The sequence below is a fragment of the Arachis ipaensis genome, chromosome B7, assembly GCF_059453495.1.
Source record: "Arachis ipaensis isolate K30076 ecotype BB chromosome B7, ASM5945349v1, whole genome shotgun sequence".
NCBI classification, from domain to species: Eukaryota; Viridiplantae; Streptophyta; class Magnoliopsida; order Fabales; family Fabaceae; genus Arachis; species Arachis ipaensis.
In genome coordinates this window covers 71,154,080-71,175,150 of record NC_142442.1, presented here as the reverse complement: position 1 = coordinate 71,175,150, position 21,071 = coordinate 71,154,080, and the positions used below count along the sequence as shown (strand labels likewise).

The 21,071-nt window shown below is 38.9% G+C and overlaps 1 protein-coding gene across 1 annotated transcript; it reads right to left on the bottom strand.

Annotated features, from left to right (window-relative positions):
• Window positions 1-7,749: 7,749 nt before the first annotated feature.
• On the bottom strand, window positions 7,750-10,320 carry LOC107608507 (putative receptor-like protein kinase At4g39110). The gene has a single exon (XM_016310279.3). It carries the CDS (start codon window positions 10,318-10,320, stop codon window positions 7,750-7,752), a length of 2,571 nt encoding a protein of 856 aa, XP_016165765.1.
• Window positions 10,321-21,071: the final 10,751 nt, after the last annotated feature.

The window sequence follows — 21,071 nt, the reverse complement described above, 5'->3', positions numbered from 1 at the left end:
TCAGAATGGACCATCCTGGATATATTCTATGATGGTCTGTCTGAATTAGCTAAGATGTCATTGGATACTTCTGCAGGTGGATCCATTCACCTAAAGAAAACGCCTGCAGAAGCTCAAGAACTCATTGACATGGTTGCTAACAACCAGTTTATATACACTTCTGAGAGGAATCCTGTAAGTAATGGGACGCCTCAGAAGAAGGGAGTTCTTGAAATTGATACTCTGAATGCCATATTGGCTCAGAATAAAATATTGACTCAACAAGTCAATATGATTTCTCAGAGTCTGAATGGAATGCAAGCTGCATCCAACAGTACTCAAGAGGCATCTTCTGAAGAAGAAGCTTATGATCCTGAGAACCCTGCAATAGCAGAGGTAAATTACATGGGTGAACCATATGGAAACACCTATAATCCCTCATGGAGAAATCACCCAAATCTCTCATGGAAGGATCAACAAAAGCCTCAACAAGGCTTTAATAATGGTGGAAGAAACAGGTTTAACAATAGCAAGCCTTTTCCATCATCCACTCAGCAACAGACAGAGAACTCTGAACAAAGTACCTCTAATTTAGCAAACTTAGTCTCTGATCTATCTAAGGCCACTCTGAGTTTTATGAATGAAACAAGGTCCTCCATTAGAAATTTGGAAGCACAAGTGGGCCAGCTGAGTAAAAGGATCACTGAAATCCCTCATAGTACTTTCCCAAGCAATAAAGAAGAAAATCCAAAAGGAGAGTGCAAGGCCATTGAATTGACTTTCATGGCCGAACCCACAAGAGGGGAGAAGGATGTGAATCCCAGTGAGGAAGACCTCCTGGGACGTCCAGTGATCAATAAGGAGTTTCCCTTTGAGGAACCAAAGGACTCTGAGGCTCATCTAGAGACCAAAGAGATTCCATTAAACCTCCTTACGCCCTTCATGAGCTCTGATGAGTATTCCTCTTCAGAAGAGAATGAGGATGTTATTGAAGAGTAAGTTGCCAAGTTCCTTGGTGCAATCATGGAGCTGAATGCCAATTTATTTGGTAATGAGACTTGGGGAGATCAACCTCCCCTGTTCACCAATGAACTAAATGCATTGGATCAACTGAGATTGCCTCCGAAGAAGCAGGATCCTGGAAAGTTCCTAATACCTTGTACCATAGGCACCATAACCTTTGAGAAGGCTCTATGTGACCTTGGGTCAGGAATAAACCTCATGCCACTCTCTGTAATGGAGAAATTGGGAATCTTTGAGGTATAAGCTGCTAAAATCTCATTAGAGATGGCAGACAATTCCAGAAAACAGGCTTATGGACAAGTAGAGGACATATTAGTAAAGGTTGAAGGCCTTTACATCCCTGCTGATTTCATAATCCTAGATACTGGGAAGGATGAGGATGAATCCATCATCCTTGGAAGACCCTTCCTAGCCACAGCAAGAGCTGTGATTGATGTTAACAGAGGTGAACTAGTCCTTCAATTGAATGAGGACTCCCTTGAGTTTAAAACTCAAGGACATCCTTCTGTAAACATGGAAAAGAGGCACAGTAAGCTTCTCTCAAAACAGAGTCAACCAGAGCCCCCACAGTCAAACTCTAAGTTTGGTGTTGAACTCCCATATCCAAACTCTAAGTTTGGTGTTGGGAAGTCTCAACAATGCTCTGAACATCTGTGAGGCTCCATGAGAGCCCACTGTCAAGCTATTGACATTAAAAAAGCGCTTGTTGGGAGGCAACCCAATTTTTATTTATCTAATTTTAATTTATTTTTATTGTTATTTCATGTTTTATTAGGTTCATGATCATGTGGAGTCACAAAATAAATATAAAAATTGAAAACGGAATCAAAAATAGCAGAAGAAAAAAATCACACCCTGGAGGAGGATCTTACTGGCGTTTAAACGCCAGTAAGGAGCATCTGGCTGGCGTTCAACGCTAGAACAGAGCATGGATCTGGCGTTGAACGCCAGAAATAAGCAGCATCCTGGCGTTCAGATGCCAGAAATGCACACTGAGGAAGAGCTGGCGCTGAACGCCAGAAACAAGCATCTGGCTGGCGTTCAACGCCAGAATTATGCTGCATCTGGGCGCTGAACGCCCAGAACAAGCATCAATTCGGTGTTTAAACGCCAGAATTGCATGCAAAGGCATTTTACATGCCTAATTGGTGCAGGGATGCAAATCCTTGACACCTCAGGATCTGTGGACCCCACAGGATCAACTCAGCATCTGTAGACCCCACAGGATCCCCACCTACCACCACTCACTCTCTTCCCTCTTCTCAATGTTCATCCTCTCTTCCCAATAAACACTCTTCCCTAAAACTCTTCACCAATCACCTCAATCTCTCTTCCCTATCACCACTTCACCACTCACATCCATCCACTCTTCCCCATAAACCTACCTCATAAACTCCACCTACCTTCAAAATTCAAAATCAATTTCCCACCCAAACCCACCCTATATGGCCGAAACTAACCCCCCCCTCCCCTCCCTATATAAAGCCTTCCATTCTTCCTCATTTTCACACAACACAACCCTCTTTTCCCCTTCTTGGCCGAATACACCTCTCCCTCCTCTCCTCCATATTTTCTTCTTCTTCTTCATCTATTCTTTCTTCTCTTGCTCAAGGGCGAGCAATATTCTAAGTTTGGTGTGGTAAAAGCATAAGCTTTTTGTTTTTACATTACCATTGATGGCACCCAAGACCGGAGAATCCTCTAGAAAAGGGAAAGGGAAGACAAAAGCTTCCACCTCCGAGTCATGGGAGATGGAAAGATTCATCTCCAAAGCTCATCAAGACCACTTCTATGATGTTGTGGCCAAGAAGAAGGTGATCCCCGAGGTCCCTTTCAAGCTCAAGAGAAATGAGTATCCGGAGATCCGACATGAAATCCAAAGAAGAGGTTGGGAAGTTCTAACAAACCCCATCCAACAAGTCGGCATCCTAATGGTTCAAGAGTTCTATGCCAATGCATGGATCACTAAGAACCATGATCAAAGTAAGAACCCGAACCCAAAGAATTATCTCACCATGGTTCGGGGAAAATACTTAGATTTCAGTCCAGAAAATGTGAGGTTGGCGTTTGACTTGCCTATGATGCAAGGAGATGCACGCCCCTATACTAGAAGGGTCAATTTTGATCAAAGGTTGGACCAAGTCCTCACGGACATATGTGTAGAAGGAGCTCAATGGAAGATTGACTCAAAAGGCAAACCGGTTCAACTGACAAGATTGGACCTCAAGCCTGTGGCTAGAGGATCGTTGGAGTTCATCCAACGCTCCATCATTCCCACTAGCAACCGATCTGAAGTTACTGTGGATCGGGCCATCATGATTCATAGCATCATGATTGGTGAGGAAGTAGAAGTTCATGAAGTCATCTCCCTTGAACTCTACAAAATAGCCGAAAAGTCCTCCCCCTTGGCAAGGTTAGCTTTCCTTCATCTTATTTGCCATCTATGTTACTCAGCTGGAGCTTTCATAGAAGGAGACATTCCCATTGAGGAAGAGAAGCCCATCACTAAGAAAAGGATGGAGCAAACAAGAGAGCCCACTCATGGAGCTCAAGAAACGCATGAGGAAGCTCACCATCAAGAAATCCCTAAGATACCTCAAGGGATGCACTTTCCTCCACATAATTTTTGGGAGCAAATCAACACCTCCCAAGGAGAATTAAGTTCCAACATGGGACAATTAAGGGTGGAACATCAAGAGCACTCCATCATCCTCCATGAAATTAGAGAAGATCAAAGAGCTATGAGGGAGGAGCAACAAAGACAAGGAAGAGACATAGAAGAGCTCAAGGACATCATTGGTTCCTCAAGGAGAAAATGCCACCATCACTAAGGTAGACTCATTCCTTGTTCTTACATTCTCTGTTTTTCGTTTTCTTTATGTTAAGTACTTATCCATGTTTGTGTCTTATTACATGATCATTAGTATTTAGTAACTTTGTCTTAAAGTTATGAATGTCCTATGAATCCATCACCTCTCTTAAATGAAAAATGTTTTAATTCAAAAGAACAAGAATTACATGAGTTTCAAATTCATCCTTGAACTTAGTTTAATTATATTGATGTGGAGACAATACTTTTTGTTTTCTGAATGAATGCTTGAACAGTGCATATGTCTTTTGAAGTTGTTGTTCATGAATGTTAAATATGTTGGCTCTTGAAAGAATGATGACAAGGAGACATGTTATTTGATAATCTGAAAAATCATAAAAATGATTCTTGAAGCAAGAAAAAGCAGTGAATACAAAGCTTGCAGAAAAAAAATAGGCGAAAAAAAATAGAAAGAAAAAGAAAAAGCAAGCAGAAAAAGCCAAAAGCTCTTAAAACCAAAAGGCAAGAGCAAAAAGCCAATAGCCCTTAAAACTAAAAGGAAAGGGTAATAAAAAGGATCCCAAGGCTTTGAGCATCAGTGGATAGGAGGGCCTAAAGGAATAAAATCCTGGCCTAAGCGGCTAAACCAAGCTGTCCCTAACCATGTGCTTGTGGCGTGAAGGTGTCAAGTGAAAACTTGAGACTGAGCGGTTAAAGTCAAGGTCCAAAGCAAAAAAAAGAGTGTGCTTAAGAACCCTGGACACCTCTAATTGGGGACTTTAGCAAAGCTGAGTCACAATCTGAAAAGGTTCACCCAGTTATGTGTCTGTGGCATTTATGTATCCGGTGGTAATACTGGAAAACAAAGTGCTTAAGGCCACGGCCAAGACTCATAAAGTAGCTGTGTTCAAGAATCAACATACTGAACTAGGAGAATCAATAACACTATCTGAACTCTGAGTTCCTATAGATGCCAATCATTCTGAACCTCAATGGATAAAGTGAGATGCCAAAACTATTCAAAAGGCAAAAAGCTACAAGTCCCGCTCATCTGATTGGAGCTATGTTTCATTGATAGTTTGGAATTTATAGTATATTCTCTTCTTTTTATCCTATTTGATTTTCAGTTGCTTGGGGACAAGCAACAATTTAAGTTTGGTGTTGTGATAAGCGGATAATTTATATGCTTTTTGGCATTATTTTTAGCATGTTTTTAGTAGGATCTAGTTACTTTTAGGGATGTTTTTATTAGTTTTTATGTTAAATTCACATTTCTGGACTTCACTATGAGTTTGTGTGTTTTTCTGTGATTTCAGGTATTTTCTGGCTAAAATTGAGGGACTTGAGCAAAAAATTAGATTCAGAGGTTGAAGAAGGACTGCTGATGTTGTTGGATTCTGACCTCCCTGCACTCAAAGTGGATTTTCTGGAGCTACAGAACTCAAACTGGCGCGCTTTCAATTGCGTTGGAAAGTAGACATCCAGGGCTTTCCAGCAATATATAATAGTCCATACTTTGGCCGAGTTTAGATGACGCAAAAGGGCGTTGAACGCTAGTTCTACGCTGCAGTCTGGAGTTAAACGCCAGAAACACGTCACAAACCAGAGTTGAACGCCAGAAACACGTTACAAACTGGCGTTCAACTCCAAGAATGACCTCTCCACGTGTAAACTTCAAGCTCAGCCCAAGCACACACCAAGTGGGCCCCGGAAGTGGATTTATGCATCAATTACTTACTTCTGTAAACCCTAGTAACTAGTTTAGTATAAATAGAACTTTTTACTAGTCTTTTAGACATCTTATGATTTTTAGTTCAACTTTGGATCATATTGATCACGTTTGGGGGCTGGCCATTCGGCCATGCCTGGACCTTCATCACTTATGTATTTTCAACGGTAGAGTTTCTGCACTCCATAGATTAAGGTGTGGAGCTCTGCTGTTCCTCATGAGTTAATGCAAAGTACTACTGTTTTTCTATTCAACTCAACTTATTCCGCTTCTAAGATATCCATTCGCACCCAAGAACATGATGAATGTGATGATTATGTGACGTTCATCATCATTCTCACTTATGAACGCGTGCCTAACAAACACTTCCGTTCTACATGCAAACAAGCTAGAATGAGTATCTCTTAGATATCTAATACAGGGGACCAAGTCTGAGTTATTAGTGTCTTCGTGGTATAAGTTAGAACCCATGGATGGCCATTCCTGAGATCCGAAATGTCTAAACCTTGTCTGTGGTATTCCGAGTAGGATCTGGGAAGGGATTGCTGTGACGAACTTCAAACTCGCGAGTGCTAGGCGTAGTGACAGACGCAAAAGGAGGGTGAACCCTATTCCAGTATGATCGAGAACCTCCAGATGATTAGCCGTGCCGTGACAGAGCATTTAGACCTTTTTCACAGAGAGGATGGGATGTAGCCATTGACAACGGTGATGCCCTTACAGAAAGCTTGCCATGGAAAGGAGTAAGACTGATTGGATGAAGACAGCGGGAAAGCAGAGATTCAGAGGAACGAAAGCATCTCTATACGCTTATCTGAAATTCTCACCAATGATATACATAAGTATTTTTATCTTTATTTTCTGTTTATTTATTATTATTATTCGAAAATACTATAACCATTTGATATCCGCCTGACTGAGATTTACAAGATGACCATAGCTTGCTTCATACCAACAATCTCCGTGGGATCGACCCTTACTCACGTAAGGTTTTATTACTTGGACGACCCAGTGCACTTGCTGGTTAGTTGTGCGAAGTTGTAAAGTTATGTTTGGACCATGGTATTGTGCACCAGTTATTGGCGCCATTGCCAGGGAGAGAACGACAACAAATTTTACAACCTCAGAGTAACAATTTTGCATACCAATTACGTTATCCACTATTTCTTGGTAAATCCGCTAGACCCTGCAGCGATTTATGTATGGTCCAAGTTTTTCAAAAATAGCGACATCCTCTAACTGTTTCTGTATGGCACATTTTTAACGTAATATGTGTTATTCTGTAGCAAATTACGTGTAATCTACAAACCGTTATACTCTGTAATGATTTATATAGAATTAAAACAGAACAAAGATGTAACATATTTTAAAAAAGTTATATTTGCATAAATTTAAAGTTCAATTGATTTATTTATGTAATTTGTCCAAAAATATATGTTAAATAATTGTTTCTTTTACTTATTCATTATTTAAAAGGGGTACATTAGGAAGAATAAACAAAAACTAAATGAGAGAGGTGTGACAATATCAATTAAAATCCATTCTTGTTCTGTATATTTATTTGTTTTGGAGTATTCAAAGAGATGTTATATTTATATTAGATGGATTTTAATATAATTATGTTATAATAATTACCATGATTATATAATTATTATTAAAATTGAAGTCATATTGTTTTTATTTTAGTGATATTTTTTAAATAACACTTTTTAAAAAACGTCATTTAACAATAGAAAATATTATTTTAATTTTAGCAATACTTTTTGACACATCATAATTATTATAATCATTCTAGCTAATATAATTTTATTAGAATGAGCCTCTGTATTATTCTTTTAGAAAAAAGTATATATAAAATCAATACGTGCTTTTATCTAGAAGAGAAGATGCACTAATACGTGAAAAAAATATGATTTACATTTTTTAAAAAAAACAAAATAAAAGCTAAAAGAATTTTTAATTTACAATTCAATTACTAACTGCAATACTGCATTGAAGGCACATAAACTACTTACAAGCAGTGAATACATGTTCATGTGAGTGCCCACCGTATCTTAATTGCTCCGACTAAAGAGAATACAAATTAAATGATCCCTGGAGAGGAAGAGTTTCTAGAAGAAAAGCAACATATAGTTTGACATACTACAAAGTATCTGCTATATACTATGCAACTAAGACAAGAGTTGGTGTGAACAGGATCGAAATTGGATCATCTACCACTAAGATTGTTAACTTGGGAAAACATTGTCCCAGAATAATCTTCAGTAGCCGGTACTTGGGTTGATCCATTATTGTTATTTACTTCTTGATGATGAAGTTCACTAGCGGCATTATTATCATCAACCGAGGCGGGGTTGGAAATGGAATTATGATTAGGTAGAGTAGGAGGGGTAGGAACAGAAGCAGAGGAGTTGCTGAGGTCTTCAACCTTTCCTTGCGTGAAAGCATCTTGAAGCTGCAATGCATACTCCAAATTCCACAACACATCCCCCATTGTAGGCCTATCAACACCATGATCAGCCAAGCACTTCTCAGCAGCCTCTGCAAATTTCTTCATGGATTCAGCGTTCAAAGAACCAATAAGATGAGGATCCACAATTTTCTCAAGCATCCCCTTTCTCTTCCACTGCATTGCCCAATCAGCCAAGTTTACTTGTTCTCTAGGCAACTGAGGACTAATGGCGGCCCTCGCGCATAATGCCTCAAGCAACACCACCCCAAATGAATACACATCGGATTTTTCAGTCAATTGTTGCCTCCTGAAATACTCAGGATCAAGATATCCAAAGCTACCCTTGACGGCAGTGCTAACATGGCCTTGGCCCATAGGTGCATCTTTGGAGAGGCCGAAATCGGAAACCTTGGCCGTGAAATTCTCATCAAGGAGAATGTTGGTGGTCTTAACATCACGGTGGATGATACCTTGTGTTGTGCCTGTGTGGAGGTAGTGAAGGCCGCGGGCCGCTCCGATGCAGATCTCTAATCTCTGCTTCCAGGAAAGAGGATGCAAATTCTTGCCATAAAGATGGTCCCTGAAATGTCCATTAGGCATGTATTCATAAACAAGAATCATCTCATTGTTTTCATCACAGTATCCAATCAACGAAACCAAATGTCTGTGTCTTAGCTTAGACAGCATTTGAATTTCAGTTTGGAATTCGTTGATGCCTTGTTCTGATTGTGGATTCCCTCTCTTAACAGCAACTTTAGTCCCTTCATCAATCATACCTAAATACACATTACCAAATCCTCCAACACCTATAATATTATTGGAGTCAAAGCTCTTGGTAGCATCTTGCAACTCTGCAAACGAGAAAAACCTGCCTAGTCCCATGGTTGAGGAGTAGAAATTGCTCTTGTTAGACCCCAATGAGTTCTTGCTACTTAAGAAGCTTGCGTCACCAGCATGTAAAGGGAGCAACCATGAAGAGAAACTATTCCTTTTTTGCCAATCCGGCGGCCTCTTTTGCCACTTCATCACCATCGCACCAAGACCTACAAAGGCTCCAAACATCATTGCAAAACCAACCGCTGCCACCGCACCGCGGTTTGAACCACCAGCTTTTCTTCCATCAACACCAAATTCACCATCCAAACTGTCCACAGAATTGCTTATCTTCAAGACCTCAATTCCATTCATAATTGCATTGCCATTCCCACCCTCAGCATTTGCAGGACCAACCTGAACCATTAGCCCCTCAGACATCAAAGAAGAATTAACCACAATGTCTTTGTAATAAGGTGTTGCCAAAGCTCCAGTAATAGCTGACAAATCCAAATTGGGAACTGCCATTTTTCCATTGACATATACATTAAAATAGAGTTCATTTAGCCCTTTGCTCACGATATCACAGAAATGCAGTCTTACAAGGTAATCAAAAGCGGTGTCCACATCAAATTTCCACGAGACATTGAAATTAGGCTCGTTAACACCAGCATCACCCATCTCCATGGCAGAAGCATAAACTGTTTGCGGTGCAATGAGCGGAGAAATGGTTGGTGTATTGGAAGGGAACTTAATGGCAGTGGTAGCCACAGAAACACTCTTTGCCGAATTCTTGTTTGTGAGGTAAGGTGCATCAGAATCAGATACCCATGTTCTTCCCAGTGTGTCATTTGATGAAGTTATTAAAGGACCACCATTGTTGATGCGATGAGCCGTTTGGAAAGCGTAGTTGCTCAAGCCCGAAAAGTCTCCAACGGGAAAAAGCGATGTGGCGGTGTCAAATATGAGGTTATCAGGAGCTGAAACAAGCTCAATGGCATTGATAAATGCTGCTGAATCCTTGGTTGGAATGAAGAATATGGACAAGTGAGGCTCTGTGGCATTGATGAGGAACTCCTTGACAATGGTGGTGTCATTGTTGACGTTGAAGCTATGAAGCAAAACATACTTATCTGTGTTCACAGAGAAGGTAGCCTTGTGAAGTTCAAAGATAGTGTTCTCGATTGGGTAGAAATGAAGGCGAAGCCAATGAAAACCAGGTTGGTTCAGAGGGAATGAATATGTAGCCTGATGAATGAAGATCCTTGCGTTTGAGTAGATTGGGGAGGGTAGTTTGGGAATTGGTTCGTTGGATGAGACTTTGGTGTCATCAGTGGCTTGCAAGAAGGAGCTTGATTCAGATTCTGATTTGAATCTTCTTCCATCAGGGAGCGTTGCTACGTTTTCAGCACCGCAATCTATCAGGAAATTATCTTTTGGAGTGAAGTTGTTTAAAGCAGATGTTGCGCATGAGTTAGAGATGAACACCACAATGATAATAAGGAGGGTAGGCATTGAAGATCAAATTCAAGACAAGAGAATGCTACATTATTATGTCTAAACCTTTTGTTAGTCTGTATTTTGGTTTAGAATTAGAATAAGCGGAAGCCTGAATAGGAAAAGTGGTGCGTTTTGTGACACAATAATTAGACAAAGCACGTGAGTAGTAATTTTTGTGCTTTGAGAAATTCTTTCTTTGGCTTTATTTAGCATCTACCAATCGAGAAAGTAGGGATCCAAAATGGTTGGGAGGATTTGATTGGAATAGGTCAAACATCTCATGACCTTGCGTTTGATTTGGAATTCAGATTGTTGCCGCGAATAAATGGTGATTTTGGTCCTTTAGAGCTTGGATGCTTTCAAGTAGTGGATGCTATATGTAACTCTGATCTTCAAGTCAAGGCTGAAACTTGGTTGAAGGGACAGAAAATATTTACACACTCCAATGTTAGCATGTTATCACTTATGAACAATGTAAAAAATTACTTTTAATCCATAAAACTTAATTATCTAAATATAAGCGAGCATGATGCATAAAACAACTAACAAGATTAATATTTCAATTAGTATTTCTTTTTTATTTTTAAATATTGTTTTGGTAAATGTAGCTTTTCTGCTTAGGCGGCAACTTCAGTTCCTCGAACATGATTCCATGGACGAAGATGAACAGAAACAGCGATGACTTTCCCTCTAAGAGACTGAGGAATCCGTACGCTGCCATGTTGACAGCGGATTATCACAGGAAGCTCCTCCTGCATAATTAAGGAGCTTGACTCCAGCATCCGAGAAGGTCCACAACATACCGTAAATCTTCCTGTTCTTTACTCCACCAATCACACTCCTTCTCTTTCAGCTCCTGGCTCCTGATTTCATCAAATCTTTTTTTCAATTTATAATTAATGCTTTCTTTGCTTTTTTAAATTTCCTTGACTTGTCTTCTTTTTTTTTTATCATGTTTCCCTTTGCTGAAATTAAAGTTTTGCATTTTGTTTGTTTGTGGAAGCTAGTTGTAATTATAAATGCTATTTTATTCCCTGCTAATGTAGTGCTTTACTGAATTCATTTGGTTCTAATTTTGTAATTGTACTCAGTTAGAGAGAATTTACGGGTTGCAAAGAACGAATCCTCAAAAACTGAGGATGATCTGAATTCCCTTCAGTAAGCACAGTATTTTGGTGATACCACTCAAGCCATTTTAAAATACGATATTTGCCACATTACTAGGTTCAATACCATGTACAAGCCTTAGCAAATTGATTCTTCAGTTGTTTAGTAATTCTGATTTGTCACATTTATGCTATAGCTAGCAAGTGCAAAGTGATTTTCCTTCGTAGTCTAACATGATCATATTATTAGTGATGGAATTTTTTTGGAATAAAATTAAAAAAAAAACTTTATTTTCACAAAAAAATTATTCTCTGATTATATCCTGGAATCCAATCCCGGAATCCAACCTTTTTTGTGGAGGGCAAGTTTGCCATACTCCGGCGAACTTTATAAGATTCATAAAGTTAGTCGTTCTTCCAACGAACTTTAAATTCCTAAACTTCACAACGTCTCTTTGCTTCTAATTTGAAAAAGATATATATATACTAGAATCAAAACTCTTAATTTTGAAAAATTCTAATTTGGTTTAATTTGTGTGAGAAGAAAAGTTGGAGAGTTAAATGCTGAACAGACAACAAGCATGACTTCTGCAACGTGGTCGGCAGAAATGGTGACCATTATCATCGTCTTCAGAAGTACACAGGATTACACAAAAGTACATAGGAATAAGCCGTATTTAAAAATGACTTAAACTGTTTATACTTTCACATTAGCTTTTTTAAGAATAAGTACTCTTGAAAACTTATAGAAAAAAATAAAATAAAATTCATATGTTCAGTTTATTATTTGTTCAATTGTGTATGACACATGTATATAGGCAACAATGGCATAGTAGAATAGTGGTCCCTAACACAAAGAAGAACTTAGGAATCTGAAGTTCGTTGGGAGAATGATGAACTTTATGAATTTTATAAAGTTTGCGGAGTATAGCGAACTTGCTCCCACAAAAAAAGTTCGATTTCGGAGTATAAGTCCAGAATAATTTTTTAAGAATACGTACTCTTAAAAACTCATAAAAAATAAAATGAAATCATATGTTCAAGTTATTGTTTGTTCAATTGTGTATGGCACATGCATACTGTTCATACCTGACCCAAAACATAAGTTAGGCCCAAAAGTAGATAAAAGCCCAAAAGACAACTATCACATAACCGACCTCTTGAGAGATCGGACAAAATATTACAAGGTGATAACTCCCCTCTGAATGAGTTATAACTGACTCCTAATATCTCTCACCCACTTCTAGAAGAGAGATCTTAACAACCTCTTGATAAAGGGGCAGTTATCCACCATCAAGAGTGGAGCTACTCCAATAGTGGTTATTGGCTCATCACCTATAAATACACTGACACTCTCAGGTATACTTAAGATCCAATACACTATAATCCTGCTAAGACCCTTGTTGACTTAGGCATCGGAGTGTTTTTGTAGGTACCACCCCCCATCTCTTTTCAACAACTCAGACGACGGCCGTACCACCCTGGCTGACACTTCAAATGCGACTCGCTGCAAGACCTTCCCGACAACCTTAACAAAGTCGGCCATGAAATGGTTTGACAGCCTGCCACCTAGGTCGGTTACTGGTCTCGAAGACCTTGCACGAAAATTCCTCACACGGTTTTCAATTCAAAAGGACAAGGTCAAGCATGCACCCAGTCTACTTGGAGTCAAACAGGAAGTTGACGAATCTCTCAAAGACTACATGAAGAGATTCAATAGGGCATGCTTGGAAATCCAAGACTTACCCACTGAGGCAATAATAATGGGACTAGTCAATGGTCTCCAAGAAGGCCCTTTTTCCCAGTCTATCTCAAAAAGACACCCGGCTTCTTTGAATGATGCCAGGCTGCGGAAACCAAATTGGCGATTAAGGCATCCTCATCAGACACGAGAAAGGAAAAGGAGCCCAAGAAGAAAGAAGAATTTGGCTCGGAGAAACCTAGGAGGTATCACAACTACACCCCGCTACGAGTTTCTCTCGTGGATATCTACAGGAAAATATGTCATACCGAGAACCCCCTCCCCCCCGGGCGTCCAATAAAAAATAAAAAGGGTGGAAGCCGTAATGATTATTACGAGTACCACAAGCTGTATGGGCACTCTACAAATGACTGTTACGACCTAAAAAATATGATAGAAAAACTGGCCAGGGAAGGTCGGTTAGAGAGATATCTCATGGAAAGGTCGGACGGCCATGGAAAGAGAAAGAGAGATGACGAAGAAATCGGTCGAAGAGGTCAGCCCCCACAAACTCCAAAGTGACATGTCCACATGATAGCAGGAGGCTTCGCCGGTGGAGGAATTGCATCTGGGCATGATGACCCCATTGTGATTACTATTATACTTGCCGACGCAAATTTACATAGGACCTTGGTAGACCAAGGAAGCTCAACTGACATACTGTTCAAGTCTGCATTCGACAAGTTAGGGTTGGAAGAAAGGAATTGAAATCCTATCCGGATACTCTTTTGGGCTAGGGGATACACCAATTAGGCCATTAGGGTTCATTTCCTTATATACTACTTTTGGAAAGGGATTGAAATCCAAAACCCTAAGCATTGACTACATTATTGCGGATGTAGCTTCAGCCTACAATGCCCTAATTGGCAGGACAACTCTAAATCGACTAGGAGCTGTTGTTTCCACTCCTCACTTCTGCATAAAATTCCCAACAAAGGACGGAATTGTTACCATTAAGGGAGATCAAAATCTGGCGATAAAATATTACAATGAAAGCTTGAATCTACGAGGTAAGGGTAAAGAAGTCAATTCGATTGAGCTCGAAAGAGTCCGAGGAAGAGATGAGCTACGACCACAGCCTAAAAGGAAGATAGAAGAAGTGAAAATCGGAGAGGAAGCCGGAAAAAATACCAATATAGGAGTAAATATAAAAATAGATCTGAAGAAAGAACTCGTAAAACTCTTACAGGAGAACTCCGACCTCTTTGCTTGGAAGGCCGTCAACATGCCCGAAATAGACCCCAGACTCATGACGCACAAACTGGCAGTATATCCCGATTCCCGACCTGTCCAACAAAGAAGGTGCAGACTCAGACCAGAGCGAACTCAAATGGTCAAAGAGCAAGTCAAGCACTACTAGAAGCCGAATTCGTCAAGGAAATGTGGTGTTGGTTAAAAAGCAAAATGGAAAATGGAGGATGTGTGTTGATTATACCGACCTCAACAAAGCTTGCCTAAAAGATCTGTATTCCCATCCCAATATCGATGCTTTGGTGGATTCCTCTTCAGGATATCAATACTATCCTTCATGGATGCGTACTCGGGATATAATCAAATTCCGATGTACAAGTCGGACCAGGAGAAGACATCATTCATCACTCCCAGAGCGAATTACTATTACGTGATCATGCCATTTGGATTAAAAAATTCAAGCGCCACATATCAAAGGTTGATGAACAAGATGTTCGCACCCCACCTTGGAAACTTACCGGAGATATATGTGAACGACATGTTGGTAAAAACCAAGGATAAGGCCAATCTCCTATCTGATCTTTCACAAGTCTCCAGTACCATAAGAAAGCATGGGATGAGGTTGAATCCCACAAAAAGCACTTTTGCGGTAGAAGAAGGAAAATTTTTGGGATTCATGCTCACACAGCGGGGAATTAAGGATAACCTTGACAAGTGCAGAGCGATTTTGTATATGAGAAGCCCGACTTGTTTGAAAGAAGTCCAATAGCTGAATGGACGACTTGCAGCCATGTCTAGATTTTTTTGGCAGGATCAGCCTTGAGATCCTTGCCACTTTTCTCATTACTCAAAAAAGGGTGCCAATTTGAATGGACTTCTGAATGCGAAGAATCCTTTCAAGAATTCAAGAAATCTTTAAGTCAACCACCCATCCTTACCCGGCCAAAAACGGGAGACGAGCTCGTATTGTACCTAGCTGTTGCGGATAAGGCAGTAGCCTCAGCACTAGTATGAGAAGATGAAGTCGGACATAATCCTATTTATTTCACTAGTAAAGTCTTACAAGGGCCAAAATTAAGGTATCAAAAAATAGAGAAATTTGCACGCTTTAATTCTGGCATCTAGGAGGCTTTGACCTTACTTCCAGACGCACACCATAAGAGTCCGGATGAGCCTTCCTATCAAGAAGATTCTCCAGAAAACAGACATAGCAGGTCGGATGGTACAATGGACCATAGAACTGTCCGAGTTCGACTTAAGGTACGAAACTCAGATAGCAATCAAGGCTCAATGCTTCACCGACTTCATAGCAGAATACACAGACAACAAGAATGAAACCTCTACGACTTAGAATCTTTATGTAGATGGATCTTCAAACAAGGTCGGGAGTGGTGCGGGTGTAACACCCTAAATTTTAGCATGTCATGATCGTACCAAAAGTAAGGCGTTACTAACCTATTTTCCTTTATTATCTATTTAATATTGAGCCTTTACGTCATTATCGCGTTTCAGTTTTTAAGAAAGTTCCACAAAATTTTGTTTCTATTAATTAAAACTACATATCAAAGATCTTCAAATAATAATAATCACATAAATACTATTAATAATAACTGCTATACAAATAAATTCAATATAAAACTCAAATACAATACCTATCCCTCTAGATAAAATAGAAACTAAAGCAACAAGGGCGAGAAAATTCTATAAAAGCGACAAGAATCATAAGTAAATCTACCAATCGTCCGCAGCTTCATACTGAGTCTTCGAACTTGTGTCACTGAAAGAGTGGAAGATTTTGGGGTGAGAATAAATCACACATTCTTAGTAGGGAATGAGAATGCCGTAAAAGTAATGAATATAATGCAAACAGTTAACTTACTCAATAAAAATATTTTGTTAAACCTTTAAAAATACTTTTTACTTTTACTTTATATAATGAATTACTTTCTTTAAATTTCTGAACTTAAAGCAAATCTCAATCACAACCTCAGTTCCCAATCACAGAGAAACAATAGCATGAGAAACAGATCAACACACAAACAAATTGCAATAAGACAAACAGCACAATCACAGAGAAACAAGATAAGCAAACACAATCAAATACAATGCACAAATAAGGATGATGCATGTCTAGTCCTATACAGGCCATGAGCTCATGTGTCAGTTTGTTGCCCGATTCTCGTCACTGGTCCTGAGATAAGCATTTCGTACTGCTGTCCTTATCTCAGCCATCGTCCCCTCCATGAGCGTTATGTATCACCGTCCTTATGGGGGAACCTTCTTTTCGGTCTCCAATGAGTGTTACGCATCGCCGTCCTCACTGAGCCATAACCTTCCTTTCGGTCTCCAGTGAGCGTTACATATCGCCGTCTTCACTGAGTCGTCTATATAGTATCAAGTGAGCGTTACGCATCGCCGTCCTCACTAGACACTTGGCACTAAGGCCCAACAATACTCAATATCTTTTAATATTTATTCTCTGCTCTCCTGTGGCAAAAATTCCTTTGACTATCTCTCTTTCCTTTACTTTTTGTTCTTCTTCCTTTCTTTCTTATCAAACCGAACTCGTACCGTAATTTAAATGAAATCTCTTCTCAAAAGATTGGATTTAAAACATTATACTTTTTTAATAAATTGGATTCAAAATAGAATAAATCTTTTCTTAACTAAATTTATCTCAAATAATTTAATTTTCCAAAACCAAATCTTTTAAAATAGCATTTCAAAAAAAGTCTCAAATTTTATAAAAATTTTGGTAGCATCTTGCCTAAAACTCGGACTTAGCCACCCTTACGGGTTCCCTCTTTCATAACAAATCACCAACCCTTTTGTCAGCAGTTATCATAACAACAGATTCTCAATAAACAACTCATCATAATTCAGTTTAACGAGTATCATTCTATCACCAACTAAAATTAGAATTTCTGTCAATCATTCTTTTAAAAGTAAACCCGTCCAACTTCAAAAATTCTAACTACTATTCAAAAATCAGCCTCACATAATTCCAATTATTTTAGAGTTACTTATTCATTAACAAAGTTACAATTTTATCTTAATAAAAATCAAATTTTAAGAAAACAATTCAATAACCAAACTTCAATCATTTACAATCCTCAAAATTAATTCTAATTAATCATAAATCAACATTAACAACAATCATAACCTCATCAAACAACCAGTTCATTAACCACCAGTCACATATTTATTCCGCATCCAAAATTCATCACAGATCAAGCATTCATATATTCGCAATAATTCAGTAAACTTCTTAGGCATTCAATGTTTAAAATATTTATTTTAATAAAATATCCCCTACCTCAACTCATCGAAAATTGAAAGCTATGTAACGCGTCAAAGATCCCTTTTTCTCGACCCGCAACAGCGGCAACCATCAAACACCACATGCAGTCACAGTAACTTCGACCTTAAGACATTAACGTCATGAAAATATCAACAAACTATAACAAAAAGCTAATGGCTAGCGTTTCAAGGCAAGAACAGCTTACTGTACCGAACAAGAACCAAGAATGAAGCAGCCGTAACTCTAGTGGTGAACTCTAGCGGCGTAAATGCTGCTCCCGGCGACCATGCACGGCGGCAACGGCAGAAGAACCACCTCGTGATGCCTTCTCTCTCTTCACACATGTTCTCTCTCTCTCTCTCTCTCTCTCTCTCTCTCTCTCTCTCTCTCTCTCTCTCTCTCTCTCTCTCTCTCTCTCTCTCTCTCTACGCGTCGGCTCCTCCTCGGGGTGGCTCCATGACAGCTCGCAGCAGCAGTGCGACGGTAACAGCTCTATGTAGGTCTGGCCGTGATGGCGGCGCATGCAGCACGAGTTCCTCTCCGTTGGTGCATCCCTAGTTCGTGTCTCTTCCCTTCGACAATGACGGCGTGGCTAATGATGATGGCTTTATATACGGCAACTTGGCAGCGGTGGCGGTGGAACTTCGATGATGGCAAGGCAGTGAGCTAGACGGCAGCTGGGGCGGCTGGGCGGCGAGTTCGGTGGCGGATCGGCAGCAGGGCGTAGCGACAGTTCCCTCTCTCTTTTCCCCCCTTCCCCTCCCTTTTCTTCCATGCTTCTAATCCCTTCTTTTCTTTCTTTCTTCGATGGGTAAGGGTTTTTAAGGGGGTGAATGGCAGCTGTAGGGTTAAATTAGGGTTAGGGTTTCAATTTGGAGATTTTTTTTGCTAATTTAGGTAATTTTTAATAAGATTAGGAGTAATAGAGTAATTAAAAACTAATTTTAATCCAACATTAATATTTATACAAATACTATTTAATTATCGACTTACAAGTTTATTTTCAAATAAATTCTCTAATTCAATAATTAGAGATAATCAAATTAATTTTCTTTAAAATCATAAAATAAAGTTAAAAATCTAATTATTCAATTTAAAGCATATAAAATTCTTGTTATTATTCAACTACTAAAGTTCTAAATCATAAATAAGAAATTGCTTAATTTATACATAATATTTCTTAAAATATAATCTTAATTAAATATAATAAATCATAAATACTTTATTATTTAGTTTTCAAAAATCCGGAGTCTTACATCCTACCCCACTTTAACACTTTTCTTTTAGAACACCTTATGGAAAAAGCATGAAGTCTCAGCTCATATGTATACATATATGATTTCCAATACTTGAATTTTCATATGGCATAAAGATACAAGGGTAAAAAGGTGATGCAAAACCGAGGCTACAAGGTAAGCTTGATGTAAAAGATGACATGCATGCGATGGTAAAGCAAGACAATGAAATGTTATAAAACATGCACAGGGTTAAAACGATGTGCTTAACGTCCACACACTAATCTAATCTCACACCAACTTCAGGGCTTCAATTCCCAAACTCCAGCCCGAGGTATATTCACCATTCCAAAATGTACTTTAACAAACAGATTATTCGTGAATTTCTCAACCTCATCAAATACTTCACAACCCATTACTGGTAAAAAATCTAATTTCTGCAAACTTCTTCACGGGAGTCAAAACCCCAAAACATCCTATGACATCGCATGCTTACAAGCTCCACCTTTCGTGTTCACGAACGCATCCTAAAGAACTAACGCACCACTTGCTATGTGTAACGGTCGCACAAGACACGAAAACAAATCTCAAGTCACTCAAAAAGATACAAGACCTCAGAGAAAGGATAAGTAACTCGGACAAGGTTCACAAAGATTTCAACGATTCACTTTGATGCATTAAACAAGTCCAAAACTACATCAAAGAATATAAGAGTCAAGAAGAGGAGTTTAAACAACACAAGGTGGATACCCAAGAAATTTAAGAAGGCATATACAGTTAGGATCAAATGAGAAAGCATATGAACAAGGAACAGGATTGGAGAATAATCAGTTAACTCTTCAAGAAAGAAATCTCGAATAAGAACCTCAAGTCAAACCATGAAAGAACAGATACGTAACTGAGTAATATCAAGAAATTAACTCCTCACGTTCCTAAAACCCACGATTCGCGTTACCTATTACTTCTATTTTGCCTATGATAACCCGTTAACTTTCCCGTATACATAAACCATCAACATTAAGTTGGCTAGACTTAATATTAACAGATATGCAATGGTAAGCTAACAGCGTTAATCAATAGATAGTCATGTGCTTAAAGCTCTAATTCTTGTTATTCGAACAAGACCTACTACATGACAGACACTCAGAGTATGCAATGAAGCATAGTCAGTCCATTCCCAAGGCTCTAATCAGGATGAACCGCTCTGATACCATAATGTAACACCCTAACTTTTAGCACGTCATGATCGTACCAAAAGTAAGGCGTTACTAACCTATTTTCTTTTATTATCTATTTAATATTTAGCCTTTACATAGTTATCGCATTTCAGTTTTTAAGAAAGTTACACAATTTTGTTTCTATTAATTAAAACTACATATCAAAGATCTTCAAATAATAATAATCTCATAAATACTATTAATAACAAGTGCTATACAAATAAATTCAATATAAAACTCAAACACAATACCTATCTCTCTGGATAAAATAGAAACTAAAGCAACAAGGGAGAGGAAATTCTATAAAAGCGACAGGAATCATAAGTAAATCTACTAATCATCCGCAGCTTCATACTGAATCTTCGAACCTGTGTCACTGAAAGGGTGAAAGATTTTGGGGTGAGAATAAACCACACGTTCTCAGTAAGGAATGAGAATGCCGTAAAAGTAATGAATATAATGCAAACAGTTAACTTACTCAATAAAACTATTTTGTTAAATCTTTAAAAATACTTTTTACTTTTACTTTATATAATTAATTACCTTCTTTAAATTTCTAAACTTAAAGCAAATCTCAATCACAACCTCAGTTCCCAATCACAGAGAAACAATAGCACGAGAAACAGATCAACACACAAACAAATTGCAATAAGACAAACAGCACAATCACAGAGAAACAAGATAAGAAAACACAATCAAATGCAATGCACAAATAAGGATGATGCATGTCTAGTCTTATACAGGCCATGAGCTCATGTGTCGGTTTGTTGCCCGATTCCCATCACTGGTCCTGAGATAAGCGTTTTGTACTGCCGTCCTTATCTCAGCCATCATCCCCTCCATGAGCGTTACGTATCGCCGTCCTCATGGGGGAACCTTCTTTTTGGTATCAAGTGAGTGTTATGCATCGCCGTCCTCACTGAGCCGTAACCTTATTTTCCGTCTCCAGTGAGCGTTACGTATCGCCGTCCTCAC

Coding starts and splice junctions, on each gene's coding strand:
- LOC107608507 (XM_016310279.3), bottom strand. CDS start 10,320: ATGCCTACCCTCCTTATTATCATTGTGGTGTTCATCTCTAACTCATGC.